This window comes from Ceratotherium simum, chromosome 2 (assembly GCF_057802395.1).
Source record: "Ceratotherium simum simum isolate JZ-2026a chromosome 2, ASM5780239v1, whole genome shotgun sequence".
NCBI classification, from domain to species: Eukaryota; Metazoa; Chordata; class Mammalia; order Perissodactyla; family Rhinocerotidae; genus Ceratotherium; species Ceratotherium simum.
Window position 1 is genome coordinate 40,415,738 of NC_141901.1, and position 14,773 is coordinate 40,430,510.

The 14,773-nt window shown below is 51.4% G+C and overlaps 2 protein-coding genes across 12 annotated transcripts in view; one reads left to right on the forward strand and one right to left on the reverse strand.

Annotated features, from left to right (window-relative positions):
* Nucleotides 1–725: 725 nt before the first annotated feature.
* On the reverse strand, nt 726–8,296 carry TTC24 (tetratricopeptide repeat domain 24). 7 transcript variants are annotated; one of them, XM_087441636.1, is made up of 10 exons: nt 6,077–8,296; nt 5,687–5,890; nt 4,974–5,102; nt 4,684–4,796; nt 4,244–4,342; nt 3,119–3,216; nt 2,854–2,963; nt 2,094–2,190; nt 1,770–1,925; nt 726–1,670 (listed from the first exon to the last, which is right to left on the reverse strand). In XM_087441636.1, the coding sequence occupies exons 1-10, from the start codon at nt 6,774–6,776 to the stop codon at nt 1,589–1,591; spliced, it is 1,788 nt and encodes a 595-aa protein (XP_087297762.1). In that variant the 5' UTR covers nt 6,777–8,296; the 3' UTR covers nt 726–1,588. The 7 variants fall into 7 exon arrangements, with proteins under 7 accessions (XP_087297762.1, XP_087297775.1, XP_087297770.1 ...); XM_087441649.1 differs by lacking the exon at nt 4,974–5,102; XM_087441644.1 differs by lacking the exon at nt 4,244–4,342.
* A 3,543-nt stretch (nt 8,297–11,839) lies between these two features.
* IQGAP3 (IQ motif containing GTPase activating protein 3) overlaps nt 11,840–14,773 on the forward strand; it is a 37,967-nt gene continuing 35,033 nt past the window's right edge. For 3 of the 5 annotated variants that reach the window (XM_087441709.1, XM_087441712.1, XM_087441727.1), the window contains exons 1-2: nt 11,892–12,015; nt 14,192–14,279. In XM_087441709.1, coding sequence (XP_087297835.1) covers nt 11,907–12,015; nt 14,192–14,279 — 197 coding nt within the window. In that variant the 5' untranslated portion in view covers nt 11,892–11,906. Of the gene's footprint in view, nt 12,016–14,191; nt 14,280–14,773 lie in introns of all 5 variants that reach the window. The other 2 variants (XM_014791999.2, XM_004436220.2) reach the window with 1 other exon arrangement.

Sequence of the window (14,773 nt, forward strand, 5' to 3'; positions counted from 1 at the left end):
TCGTGAAGTAGTTCACAGTACAGTAGGAGCCCTCTTATCTGACATGATCAGTAGTGGATTATGGTATTTTAACTTAAAACAAAAAGTACATTTATTTGCCATCTATCCAAGTGTGGCCAGGGTCTTGTCTTTCAGGATGGGGCCAATGATTGTACTTCTCCATCTTTCTTGCGTGAACCTCACCGGTTACGTATCAGCTGCAATTTCCAATTTACTTCCTTAAGGTGGAACAATGGCATGTTTGAAGCAATCTGAGTGTAAAATTCACCTAGATTTTTATTATTTTCCCTTAAATCTTAAATAATCTTCTTGCTCACATGTAATTCAACAGCACTTTTTTTTGTGTGTGTGAGGAAGATCAGCCCTGAGCTAACATCCATGCTAATCCTCCTCTTTTTGCTGAGGAAGACTGGCACTGAGCTAACATCTATTGCCAATCCTCCTCCTTTTTTTTTTCCCCCAAAGCCCCAGTAGATGGTTGTATGTCATAGTTGCACATCCTTCTAGTTGCTGTATGTGGGACGCAGCCTCAGCATGGCCAGAGAAGTGGTGCGTCAGTGCGCGCCCGGGATGCGAACCCGGGCCACCAGCAGCGGAGCGCACGCACTTAACCGCTAAGCCACAGGGCCGGCCTCTCAACAGCACTTTTTAAAGTGACTCACCTTAATCAAGTCTTCTAAGGATTCAACTTAGTTTTCATAGAAACAGTGCTTGTTTTCACATACTTAGTTCACCAATTTATATAATATGTAATTAAATTACAAATTATAATTAACACATACAACCAGCATAAACACATTTGGTATCAAACATAACCAACTCGTGGTAAGCAATAGCTTAACTGGGGGAGTGGAACTGCACATTCTGGAAAGGGCTCGTTGCCTGGTTTGAATCCTGGCTTCTCCACTTACTAGCGGTGTCACCTGGGAGGACAGACTGCTTAACCTTCATGCCTTCTCCTAGTCTATGAAAGAGGGTAATAATAGGGCCTCATGGGCTTGTTGTGAGGATTAAAGGAGAAACATCTGTGAAGCACTTAGAACAGCCTGTGGCAGGTACTAAGTGATCAATAAATGTTACAAAGTATCGTTGTGGCTGCTGGCAGCAGTTGTCCTCCAGGCTACGGGCCTGAGGGGCCTGCATCCAGCATCCCCTGTGTCTCATGGAAGAAGCGGAGTGCCTCGGTTCGTTAGGATGGGTCTTCTGTAGTATTATAGCCCCATTTCCCATATGAGAAAATGGAGGTCTGGAGAGAGTTAGTGACTCCAAAGCCTCTTGACCAAGAAGTCATAGTTTTTCGAACTGGCAAGGGCCCTAGCAGTCATGATGTCTGGATCCAGAAAGAAAAGGGGGAAATTCAGCATCCATTTCTCTTTTATCTTGTGCATATTGAGTCCAAAAATCCCAGTGAGGAGCAAACTGAACACCTCAGTGCTGAGACTGCAGAGCCCACTACAGAGCTGACCGTGTTGTGTTCTATGTCTATGCAGCGCTGAACAACTGGGAAGAGGATCGGTCCCAGAAACTGCGAATGTGTGTGTGTTGGGGAGGCAGCGCAGAGGCCAGGGCCATGGCCAGCAGGGTAGGGTCACATGATCGTGCAGAAGCCAGACTCGGTGGGTCTCCTCTGAGGGTTCCTGTTGGAGGTTTTCCTGGGCCCTTCGGATGACCTGAAGGAGGCAGAGGGGGCTCGCCATGGGAGTGACTGGGGAAAGAGCAGCAGGCAGCCTGCCCTGGCCCTAGCTTCTGTTGCCCTCTCTGGCCCTTACCTCTGCTGGTGGGCTCCAGGGCAAGAGGGAGTGGGCTTAAGCTGCATGTCCCCCCATTCAGCAGGACTCCCCTTTTCTCTGAGGCCCACAGTCAGGTCATGTAGGAGGCAGGGGACACCCTGGGCCTCCAGAGCTGGGTGAAGGTTGTTCAGATTGCTAACGGGCAAAGACAAAGAGGCTCAGAGCACTACATCTGCAAGGACCAGACCATATCTTCCCCCAACTTGAACAGTAATCATGTTCCATTAAAATTGTCCAAAGCCACATCCTCTCCTACTTCTTTTATTAATTCTCCAGGCCTCCTCCCCTCCACCAGGGACCCACCTATTGGCTTGGGGACCATTGGGTACCAGAATGCCAGAGTACTCCATCCTGAGGGGGCCTTGGCCTCCAAATGGGACATGGGCCCTGGGTCCTGGACCTGGATGGAGAGGGGCAGACACGTTTATCACAGGCCTCTCTGCACCAAGAACCATCATAGTGGAAAAGAGGAAGCTTTGGGAGAACAAAGAGGATGGATGTCAGGGGATGCGTTGGTCACTGTACACGGAGGGTACACCAAGGACTGTGCCCTATACAGGGCAGGTGCCTGGCAAACCTGGGCTGACTATTGGCGAGACTGGGAATGAATCACTGGTGCCTGGAAGAAAACACACTGAAAAGAAGACATCAGTGAATTCAAGTCAACAAGTAACAAGGAACTATGCCCCCAGAGTCCAAAGCCTTTGGAGGAAGAGACTAGTAAACAGTGAGCTAGGAGAGGCAAAGCGCCCAGTACCAGGCACGTAGTAGGCTTTCAACAAACCTTGATGCTCTATGATGCAAAGTTCTAGAAGTTAGGAAAGTCATGGAAGCAGAGAAGAAGATGCAATTCCAGAAAGGGTTCAGGGAAAATGGGCCAGGGCCTTGAGAGGAGCAGAAATGGGGAAGAGCTGGTCTGGGGGTTGGGAACCTGGAGAGCTGAGGGGGCAGGCCTCAGCATCAGACCTGAGGAGGTGGGGGTGGTAAGGGAAACGGGGCTGGGGAGAGTGCTCCCATTTTCAGGGAGGAGGAGCACAGCTGGGGACAGCCTACTTCGACTCACGCTCCGGTCTCCACGCCCAAGAGGACTGTACAGGAACATTTACCGACCCCTTTTCCTCTTTCTCCTCATGGCCCTCTTCTAACTCTTCGTCTTCACACCCACCCAAAGATCTGTAGGGGCAGAGAAGAGGGGGCAGAGTGGACCTCAGCCAGGTCCCTTCCTCCCTGGGGTACCTACAGGTCCTCCCCCTCCACCTGGCTTTGACACCTCCCAACACCCTCCGGAGGCCACATCCATCCCGAAGCTCTGTCCCCATCCCACTTACCTGTGCTGCGCTTCTGCTGTGTCCCTTGCCACCCTGGCTGGGGTGCCCGCTGACAGGCAGGCCCCACCTGGAGCCTGGGGCCTCCGTGGAGCTGAGGTCTGAGGATGAAGGGGAGTAACGGGAATCCGTTTGAGAAAAACAGCCATCCCAGCTGTGCATGTGTGTTAGCATGTATGTTCCCTCCAGACATGGTGGCCCCAGAGAGACAGAGAAGTGCCAGAGACAAACTGGGGCCTGCCGTTTGTCTGAGAGTGAAATTCCAGGGTGAGGCCCTTTGTTCTGTTAAGGTCCCCACTAGTAACTCTCAAGTTAGAACTCAGGCTCAAGGACTAGCAGACCTGGCCAGAGCCTGACCACCACCCCTTCCTGCCTGGACCTCCAGGGGCAAAGTCACAGAAAGTTAGTGGCTGACTTCTGATGGAACCCAGGCCTTCTGACTCCCATACAGTCCTCTGCTTGTACCAGGCTAATTGAATTTCACTTGCATATTATAATTGTAGTATTCTAGTCTATAAAATAGGAGAAGACATAAAACCTGTGAAATAAATATAATAAAGTATAATTTCAATTCTTGGGGTGGGAGGCTGCCTGAGGTTATCTCAAAGTGTGAGGGAGGAGGCAGCTGGAGAGACATGACCCGTTGAGAGAGTCTGGGTGGTAGAGAGAGGGTGAGATGGAGCCGAGAGGGAGGGTCATAGTGGAGACACACAGAGAACTGCCCCCCAGAAAACAGGAGAGGCATTTCCTTGGAGCACTGTCCCCATCCTGTGGCCCTTTTGAGAACTGCAGCCAAGGACTTAAAACTTTCCACCTCCTCCCAAGTACGGCTCAGGATCCTGGATTGCACCCTGTGGCCTCCACCCACTGGGCTAGTCACCACTCAGCCACTCAGCCAAAGTCCTGGCACAGCCCTGGTGTTGGAGACATGCCACAATCCCCGGCCCACCTCCCCACCCCCAGGTGGCCTTGGGAAAGTGATACATGTCCCATAAGCAGGCCCCGCAGCAGGTAAACACAGATGAGCAGGCAAGCACAGCATCCCTGAGGACGTCGGCTCCGCTTACCACCACCCCCTTCTCTGGGGACCTCTCCCACCCCTGCTCCTTGTCTCAGGTGTCCTCTCACCAGGGTGTGAGTGGGGATCAGCCCACCCCGGGCCAAGTAGGTCCTCAGGGCGTCTGCCAGATTGGCCACCAGCCGCTCTCGCACAGAATCTGGCTCCTTCTGGGGAGAGGGTGGATAATGGGTAAAGGGGAAGGCCTGTGCTTTGCGGTCCTCTGGGGATTGGGAAAGAAAGAAACAGGAAAGGGAGGAGGGAAGAGAGCTTTTTCTCCCCTTCTTCTGCCCCATCCCCGTGCCTCTGCCAGGGTCCTGCCACGGCCTGCCCAGAATTGTAGACGGAGATGGACTCTTCCTCACAATAGTGTCCTGGGACCTAGCACACAGTGTGCCCAATGCATGTCTGATGAGTGAATGAATGGTGCGGAGAAGACAAGGAGTGAAGGCAGGAATGTCAGCTGGAAGGATAGCAGGGAAGAGTTAGATTTCGGGACAGAGGGTCTCACCTGACACCGGGCCAGCGCTTCCTTATAGTACTTCAAGGCCTGATCATGCTGCCCCAGTCTGGCTGCAGCAGCCCCCAGACCCTCACAGGCCTGCCATTGCCCCTTCATGTCTCCTGGGGAAGAGAGCCTGAGAGGTCCTCTCATGGCTGCCTACCCCACTGACCCTCCCCTCCAAAGGTATTCCCCACCCCCAAGTTCCCCATCTGCCTCCCCACCAGCCCCAAGCACCTTTGGCCTTTGCCCTGCACCCCCCCACACACACAAGGCACTTGCTACCCCCTCACCCTCACCAGTGTCCCGGGCAGCCTGCAGAGCGTGCAGATAGTTGTCTCTGGCGGCCTTGTGGTCCCCCAGCTGGCTCAGTGCAAAGGCCAGGCTGCCAAAGCTCCGGCCCTGCTCCCACCGCTGCCCCACAGAGCCTGATAACAGAGCCCGACCCATCCTAAGAGTGGACCCTGGCCGCTGGGGCATCAGGACCCTACCGCCTAACCACTACAGGAGGTCCCAGGAGTCCTGGAGCTGAGCACCAGCACACCTCCAGATGCTCCACAGAGCCCTGAACTCTCCTCAGTCCAGAGTTTTGGCCTGAATGCCTCCCCCTGGCTCATTTAGCCATGCAGCAACACTGTGAGGCAGGCAAGGCAGGTATTAACAGCTCCATTTTTACGTGTGTGGAAACTAAAGCTCAGAAAGCGAAAATGACTGGTTGAGTATCACACATTCAGTCAGAGGAGGTGCTGGGCTCCATTTCAGGCCCCTTATCGCAGCCAATGCTCTTCCCTGGGCCCATTGCTGCCTTCCCAACCCCAGGCCTCAGCCTCTGGGCCCACAACCGTCTGTCCTGTCTGGCTATCCCATCTCCTGCATGCCCAGCTCTCACCCCCCTGGTACTGGGTTTCCTGGCCTCATAACTAGTCCTAAAGGTCCATCCACAATTCAGCCTTGGGAAACCTCCCTCCTAGACCCCTGGACCCCATCCCATTCCCCAGCCCCTGGTACCCACCATGCAGGTCGGCAGCCCTCTGGTGAAGCTCCTGAGCTTCCTGATAGTTGCCGAGGGCGTTGTGGGCCATCCCGAGGTTTCTTAGCACCGTGGCCTCCTCTCCTGGCCCCCGGCACAGGGGCAGGGCCTGCAGGAAGGCCTCTGCTGCTAGCGGGAACAGCTGGAGCTGGGAGTAGCCCAGGCCTAGGTCATTATAGAGTTGCCCTAGAGGGCATGACCAGGGTCACAGGTAGCCAGGTCAGATGCCGGTGAGGCTGTACTGGTGCAGCCCTGTCCCACTCTCCCAGGGCCCCCCAGCCCTCAGAAATACCTCTGCTTCCACCCCCTCTGAGACTATCACCAGGTCTGAATCTCCCCACATCCCACACCTTCTCTGCCCAAAGGCCTTACCCAGTGGGCCCTGCTCGGTACTCCTCTCAGCAAGCCTCCGGCTCTCCTCCAGTACCTGCACCACTTCCCCCACCCCATGCTGCCCGCTCTTCAGCATACACCCCGCCGCAGCCCCCAGTGCCAGGGCTGCAGCCCGGGGCTGCCCTGCTTGGGCATAAACCCGGCTTGCTTCCTGCAGGCAGTGGGCTGCTAGCTCAGGCTGTCCCAGAGCCTGGTAGCAGGCTCCCATTTTTGCCTGGGCTTGCCCCTGGTCACCGAGTGGCCGGTAGTGGCCCAGGGCCCTGTGGTACCAGGCCAAAGCTTGAGGCAGGTCGCCCAGGGCATGGTAGGCCAAAGCCACATTGAAACACTGGTCGCTGTGACACCCGCCCTGTGCCTTCTCTTCAGGCTGGGCTTGCAGGAGCAGCTCAAGGCCTCTGGCTGGGTCCCCAGTCTCCACATAGGCAGCCCCCAGGTTGAAGGCACAGGCCCGGAGAACAGGAGTGTTCCTTTCTCGGGGGGCCTCGGAGGCCAAGAGGAAGGCCCTCTGGAAGCTGATCAAGGCCTCATGGTTCCGGCCAGCCAGTAGGGCCCTGTGGCCAGCTTTAGTGAGGGTTTGGATGCTGGCCTCTTGCTGTGGCCACTTTCTTTTCTTCTTTGTTTTCTTGGAGCTTGAGGGCTCAGGCTCTTGGGGGGTGTCCTCAGGGTTGGGGGAAGACATAATGCTGACAATGGGAAGCAGAGGGGTCAGTATGTCACCTTTGGCTTCCTCCAAAGCAGGATCCCTCAAGGGCAATTCAGCTCTACCCGTGCCTGGTGTGACCCTCAGGGTTTCAAGGATTTCATTCTGCCATTTCACTTTGCTTCATCCACTCCGTTGTGCACCATATCAGCTCTCTCTCTAATGTCCCAACGAATTCTTAGTTCTCCTTCAAGACTCAGTTTGGCTAACAGCTCCTTCAGAAAGCCCCTCCCCTCAACCAACTGGGTCCTTCTTCCCTACTCCCATAGCACCTTATGCCTGTGTCTTTTTTTTTTTTTGGTGAGGAAGATCAGCTCTGAGCTAACATCCATGCCAATCCTCCTCTTTTTGCTGAGGAAGACTGGCCCTGGGCTAACATCTGTGCCCATCTTCCTCTACTTTATATGGGATGCCGCCACAGCATGGCTTGACAAGCGGTGCATCGGTGTGCGCCTGGGAATCCGAACCCGGGCCGCCAGCAGCGGAGCGCACGCACTTAACTGCTATGCCACGGGACTGGCCCCAGCCTGTGTCTTTTATGGTATTTATCACACTGGGTTAGAATTGCTGATTTTTGTGTCTATCTCCCCTACTAGATCTGTGGCACCTTGAAGAGTCTGGCATATAGATTCTCAATAAATGTTTATCGATTAGGATGAAAAATTTCTGGAGATGGATGGTAGTGATGGTTCTAAACAATGTGAGTAAACTTAGTGCCACTAAACTGTAGACTTAACAATGATTTAAAATGGTTACTTTTATGTTATATATATTTTACCACAATAAAAAATGTTTGTTGAATGAATAAATGAATGGATGAATGAACAGGGCCTTTCCTCCATCATCGTCACACTGTGCCTCCACATACATCTCTCCATTCATAATGTAGGTACTCCTGCTGTTTAATGTCAAGATATATTTCAAGTCAGTTTAACAAATACTCAGTGAGCTCCTGCTATGTGCCAGGAGCCATACAAGGCATTGGGGGCACAAAGCTGAATAGGCTATTGAATTGGCAAGGAGCCAACTTCCAGGAGCAAGGATTCTGTCTCTCCATTTACTGCTCACTCCCTATTTCAAGGGGAAACTCTTTCTTCCCTATCTCCTTGGCTTTCTGTCTGCTGCTAGTTTTGGTCTCCAACATCTGACTCTGGTCTCCAGAACCCTCTTAAACTCAAATACATTTGTCTCATCAGCATGTGTTTCTCGTTACTATCTTTCCCCTTGAAAGGCAAAGCCCTTTCATGAACTCTCCTCCCAGGAAACAGGAAAAGGAGTGGAAAAGACCCAGGCACTGGGCTCTCAGCCCCTCCCATTTTCTTCGTCCGTTTTTTTTCCTTTTTTAGGAGAGGCAGGCAGAAGTGATTCTCTTTTTAAAGAAATTCCCCCTGCTCCTAAGAACACTCAGGAATCCTGCCTCTTCAAAGTCCTCATCCCTGGGGCAGTTCTGGCTACCTCCACCAGGTCTTGGGGCCCCAGCCGCAGGACACCTTACCTCCTTGGATCTTCTCTGCAGCTGCCTTTCTGGAATGGGCCCTCTGGCTCGGGTTACCTCCCCTAGATCTTAGCTCAGAGCCCCTGGGGTTACCAGGCAACCAGGTACCGCCCTCCATTCCTAGGGAATTCTTTGATTGACAGCTCAGGTGCCCTATCTCAGTGCTGAACCCTGTTGGTGCTTGGGCACAGATACCTGGATTCCATTGCTTTTCCTGCCCCACTGCTCCCCACCCCTGCAGACACACCCCTCAAGTCCCTCACTTAAAGAAATGAATCAAAGCATCATGGGCTTGTTACTAGCTACAACCTCAAAGATCATCTATCCCATACCCTCATTTCACAGAGGAAGGAACCAAGCTCAGAGAGCAGGTGTGAGTAGCCCGAGGTCACAGAGCAGTCCTGTAGCTGGGATTAGACCCCAGGTTTTCTGATTCTGGGCTAACAAGCCTGGGGTCCCTTCCACTACACTATGATTGCAAGCTTTAATGAGGCTTGGGCTGTCCCAGAAGTGAACCCTTTCACATTTACACACATGAACACACACACACTCTTACACACTGTGCTTCTGTGTGGTAGTTTCACATTTGGGAACAGGGTGAAACGTTGATGGTCATGAAAGGCTTGGAGATCAGAAGAGCCTCCCTGCCCCTGGATTCCTTTTCCCAGTTCCACTGATCTGCAACCTCCAAGTTCTGCTTAATGGGAGGACAGCAGGCCCCAGAACAATGGGCACCTACTGCCCTAGCTCACCAAGGGTGGCCTGCATCAGAAAGCAAATGTCCTCATTTACCTGGGCAAAAGGCCTCTTTTAAGTAGAGAGGCCTTTGCCAGAAACAAAATTATAAGGAAATAGTTGGGCCCCACTACATTTGCTGGGCAGCCTTTGCTGAGTGCCTGCTGTGTGCCAGCACGGTGCTGTGTGCCACAGATGGTGCCCACACCCGAGGCAGGCTCTCCCAGCCGCCTGCAGCTTATGCCCATGGGCTGGGCCTTCAGGACGCTACCACAGCCCAGCCAGGACCAAACAGGCAGCTCAATCTATTGTTCACTCAACAGGCTTCCCTTAAGAGGAGGAGAGGATGATTTGTGGAGGGGACAGGGACTGAAACTGCTCTCATCAAGGTTCCAATGACCTCTCAATGATCTACTGATGATTTCTGAATCATTTTCTTGTTTGATTCCTACTGTATCTGACGCATCCTTGCAACTCTCTCCTCACTTGGCTTTCATGACCCATTGTGTCCTGACTCTTTCTTCTGCTCTGACAACTCCTGTCTGTCTCCTTTGCTGGGCCTTCTGTCCACTTCTTAAATGCTAGTCTTCTCCAACACTCTGCCCTTTGCTCCTTTCTCTTCTTACTTTACATACTTTTCCAACATTTCACCCACCTCTCTGATTTTTTTTCCCTTTTATGTGGATCCACTCTTCTGATTTTAACACCACGAATAAGCCAATAATTTCTAAATGTATACCTCTAGACTTAGGCTGTCCAAGAAAAATTCCTGTTTCCTCACATCTATCTATCCTATGTTCCCAGTGTTAGTTGGTAAACCACCAACCCAGTCTCTAAGCTAGAAACCTGGGAGACATCCATGACTCCCCCCTCTCCTCTGGCTCTCCGTCCTGTTGGTTCTACCTCTGAAACCTCTCTCCAGTGTACCCTTTCTTCTGCAGTCTCATGGCCGTGGTCTTGGAGGTGGTATAGTATCTAGTGGTTAAGAACTCAAGCTTGGAGTTGGACTATCTGAGTTTGAATCTTGGCTCTACCATTTTTTACCTGTGTGACATTTCTAAGCTTCAGTTTCCTGATCTGTATTGTGAAGATTAAATAAGATAGTCCTTATAAGATGATACTGAATATAGTACCAGCATATAGTAAGCACTCAATGCATATTGACGTTGTGTTGGTCCATAACTCCGGTATTTGAGAAATACATCTCTACTAAGTTCCTGTTTCAAGCCCCTATTCCACTGGGAAGATGGAAACAATGTGAGTCAGCTTGGTTTGTCTCCTCTTTTCTGCCAGGTGGAGTCCAAGTTGGGGGAGGTGTTGGATGCTAAGACTTGAGCGAGAAGCCCATCTGGTCCTTGGCCACCCATTTACTATCCACTGACACTACCTTTCTTCTCATCCACCTGGCCCTTTCAGCCCCAGGGACCCTCTCCCAAGAAGAAGAGCGGGTATCTCATCCAGATACTTCCTTTCTGGCTGAATTGGGCAATTTCTGCGCAACTGTCTAAGGGCATACTGCCTAGCTCATTATGCAACTGATCCTTCTCAGGGTCCTGTGCTCCCAGGGTCCTTCCCAGGAAGCAGGAAGTGGGACCTCTATCACCTGGGGCCACCAACATCTAGCTTCTCTCTACTTCCCCCCTGGTGGGGGTCAAAGGGGAGTCCCTTCCGATCTCAGGGAACACCCACTCTCTTCAAACTCAGGTCTCCCAAACAGTTTTGTTCCAGCCCTGAGTCTCCTCTGTTCCTCTGAAGGTTTGGATATTTTCTGTTTTCTGCCTCTTCACATCTCTCCCCTGAGGCTATGAGCCTAGGCTGCCTAGCTGCTTGAATAGGGTTCTGGGGGGAAGGGCAAAAGGAGAAATACCAGATGGGGAAAGCCTATTAGGTAATATACCAAAAAATATTTTTTCAGCATAGTTGTTACAATTATTTTTTATTAGTTCAGACCCTTACTATCTCTCACCTGTGCTACTGCAATAAACTCCCAATTGGTTTCTGTCCCTAGCCTCACCCCACTCCGAGCCTCTGCTGCAAAAGGAATCTTCCTAAAATATAAATCTGGCTCTGACCTATGTCTAAAGTGTTCTTTGGCTCATGATTGCTCCCCAGACCACATCCCAGCACTGTAGCATGGTGCCCAAGGGCCTGCAGGATCTGGCCCTGTGCCGCTCCAGGCTTACTTCCTGCCTCTCCCTGGTTGAGCTTTGTTCTCCTATAAACTGAACTGACTTTAATTTCCTGAACTCGTCTCCTTGCTCTTGCACATGCTGTTTCCACAGACTGAAATTCTCTCCTCCAATCTGATGAATTCTGGTTAACTTTTCAACCCAGATCAGCTGTCCCCTCCCTTAGGAAGTCTTCCTGTCCGTCACTGCTCTTAATCACAGCAATTACCTCCTCCCTCTGTGAATCATTGACCTCTGATTTATTTGACTATGTTTATCACTTATTCCAGAACAGAGGCTGCTTTAGGGCATTAACTGTGCTTATTTATCCCTGCATCCGCACCACCTAGTTTAGCGCATAGCACCAAGTAGGCCCTCAAGATAGCAGGACCCAAGAATATTATAGGAAGCAGAACGGGGATATTGAAATGATAGAGGCAAGAGCAGGGGCAGGGGCTACTTGAAATAAGACCGTTTAGCAGCAAAGGAGCCCTGGAGGAACAGCAATCCAAGGTACCGCCTGATGGGGAGCGCCTCTTTTCCCCTCGGTGTTACCTTTCTCCTTCCCACCTGGCGACGAGCCTCTGCAGCCTGGAACTACAAATCCCAGTGGCCCTTGCGGCACAGACCGGCAGTGTCCTGTCCTACTGCGGCTACGGTGAGGGGCGGTGGCCCAGCGGCGGGAGATTCAAACCTCGAAGAAGGAGGAACATGGAGGGAAGAGCAGCGGGCCCGGGCAGGGCGGTCTGTGAGTGCCAGAACGGGCCGAGGAGGGTCCAGCGGTGGTGCCCTGCTCGGGGGCTCGGCGGTCCAGGGAGAGGTTGGGGCGGGGGCTGGGCGCGGGGCCTGCCAGGCAAGGGCGGCGGGACTGTGCTCAGTGGGGAGGGAGCAGCCCGGACTCCTGCGGGCCGGAGTAAAGCTGTGAGCAGCGAAACGCCGCCCCCGCCCCCGACTTCTGTGCTGCGCTTCAAAGCTTACAAAGAGTTTCCTCCCTTATTCCCAAATTCTAAGGCTCCGGAGCTGGGAGAATGTAGATGGTCTGGATGGCCTCTTAAAATTCAGCAGTTACGATGGCTACCATACTTGTCAAGCGCTACAAGGGGACAGGACGCCTAAAGAGATGTGGGGGGCTCCTTCACTTTTTGATACCTCTTTGAGACAGTGCCTCTCAAACTTTAAATTGTCGTAATTACCTAGGAAGCTTGTTTAAAGTGCAGGTTCCTGAGCCATGTCCCGGAGCTTCAGCTCCAGTAGGTCTGGATGGGGGCCCATAATCTGCATTTATAACAAGCGCTGCTTGCTTCCTCCTCACCCCAGGTAACTGTGATACAGGTAGTCCATGAACCACACTTTCAAAAACACTGTTTTGGAGAGACTGGGGTCAGAAGGATGGGAAGGCAGAAAGGTTTCCATGTGACCTTCTGAATGAAAGGCAAAACCTGCTCTTCCTTCCACCCCATTCCCTTCCTCTCCACTAGGATTCAAAAAGCAGAGTCCACGTTTACTGATCAGTTGAAGGAAAACTAGTTCCAGACCTGAGAAGGGCAGGAAGACTGATTTTTTTTTTTTAAGACTCTGTGTGTGTATGAACAAAGTCCCGCCCATCTCTCACAGTCCTCAATTCATAACTCTGAGATGATGTCATTGACTTACTGGTTTATTTTCTGTGCTTAGCAACCAACACTTGTTCCTTGTATACTCCTTCGGAAGAACTGATGGATTTCCTGCTATTGGCCAGAGATTTCAAATCTAAACGTGGAGGGGTGTGTGTGTGTGTGTGTGTGTGTGTGTGTGTGTACTTGTGTGCGTGCTTTAACTTGCTTAACTGCCAATTCAAATAAGCCCTGCCCCTCCCTCAAATCATATTGCAGGGTATGCAATATAAGGAAATAAGATAAAGAGTGGGAATGACATTAAGTGCTGAATCAAAGATTGACTAAGCTATGTCTCCTTTCAAGCCCTCTGAGTTTATTTTCTTAGTGTAGCTTTCTCTCATCCTCTGATTTTGTGTTGTCTTCCCTAAGGAGACAAGAGAGATGGGGAGAGGAGGAAGGATAAAGGGAGGCTATGGCTAAGGCAGAATATCTCATTTAAGGGATTCCCTATTCTTGAGTTTGGGAGTCACAGTACTGTCTATATTTTATTTAGCTTGGAGATTATTTTCCTCCTCAGGTGACCTATACCAAAAAAGGAAAGTAAAGATACCTTTGTGATCTTTTAAACTTCTCTGTCCTTCCTCTTAATCCCAAGTGAGTGGCCTTTGTCCCGTGGTTCCCTCTGTTGAACTGCCTTGTCCCCCTTTCTGCCTATTCATTCCTTAAGATTCTACTTATAGATAGAGCCCTTTGCTTCCTCTGCCACTTCCATAGACTATTCATGGGCTATAATCACATTTATCACATTAGGTTGGAGTTTTTTAGTTACATGTTTTTCTTTTCTAATAATAATCTCTATTTCTTGAGAGTAGGGGTCCACTAGCCCAGTGCCTGACATAGAGGAGGTATTGAATGAATGAATGGCTGGTTCTGTTAAGCTGAGCCTCTGAGACAGTACCTGAGGAGGATGACACAAGTCCAGTTCTTGGAGAACTCAGAGTCTAACTAGGGATAAAATAAGGAGCTAAGTTCCCAGGCAAGGAGGGATCTGGACATCCCTGCCGGGAGGCACTGAGTGAAGGATCATGAAGTATATTTGGGGAGGAGGATGTCAGGAAGATGGCTGGAGAGGAAAGGGAAGGGACGCCTCTGGTACAGGAAGGATCCCCCTGTTAAAGGGTGGAGAGGCCATCCTTTAACAAGGTGCTGACTAGGATAGCTTTACTGGATGGGAGCAGAAGATTGGAGCCAGGAGTGTCCTGGGAAGAGCAGGATGGACATATGGGAGATGCTTCCGGTTTCTGAGCGGAGTTGCCTAATTCTGTTAAGAAGAAGCTTCATTGCTGCGGCCTGGCCCTCTATCTAACGCTCCCTTCATTGACCTTCTCCTTTACTCCTCAGATGAACGCCTCACAGCTGAGGAAATGGATGAGCAGAGGCGGCAGAACGTAGCCTATCAGTACCTGTGCCGGCTGGAGGAAGCTAAGCGGTAAGCAGAGGGACCGCCTCTTTCTGATCCCCCTTTGCCCCCTGCACACCCGAGGCACCTGCCCCCAAAGCAAATGCAAAAGGACAAGAGTCCATTCTGTGGGAAAAGGGAGATGAAATAGCATCTTTTTTTTTAAGACTTTATTTTTTTATTTATTTTTGTGTGTGTGAGGAAGATCAGCCCTGAGCTAACGTCTGCCAATCCTCCTCTTTTTTGCTGAGGAAAATTGGCCCTGGGCTAACATCCATGCCCATCTTCCTCCACTTTACATGGGATGCCACCGCAGCATGGCTTGACTAGCGGTGCGTCGGTGCGCGCCCGGGATCCCAACTGGCGAGCCCTGGGCCGCGGCAGCGGAGCGCGCGCACCCAACCGCTTGCGCCACCAGGCCGGCCCCAAGACTTTATTTTTTTAGAGCAGTTTTAAGTTCACAGCAAAATTAGTAGGAAGATGCAGAATGAGAGAAGGGAGCAGATTCAGTGTGGTTCAACAGT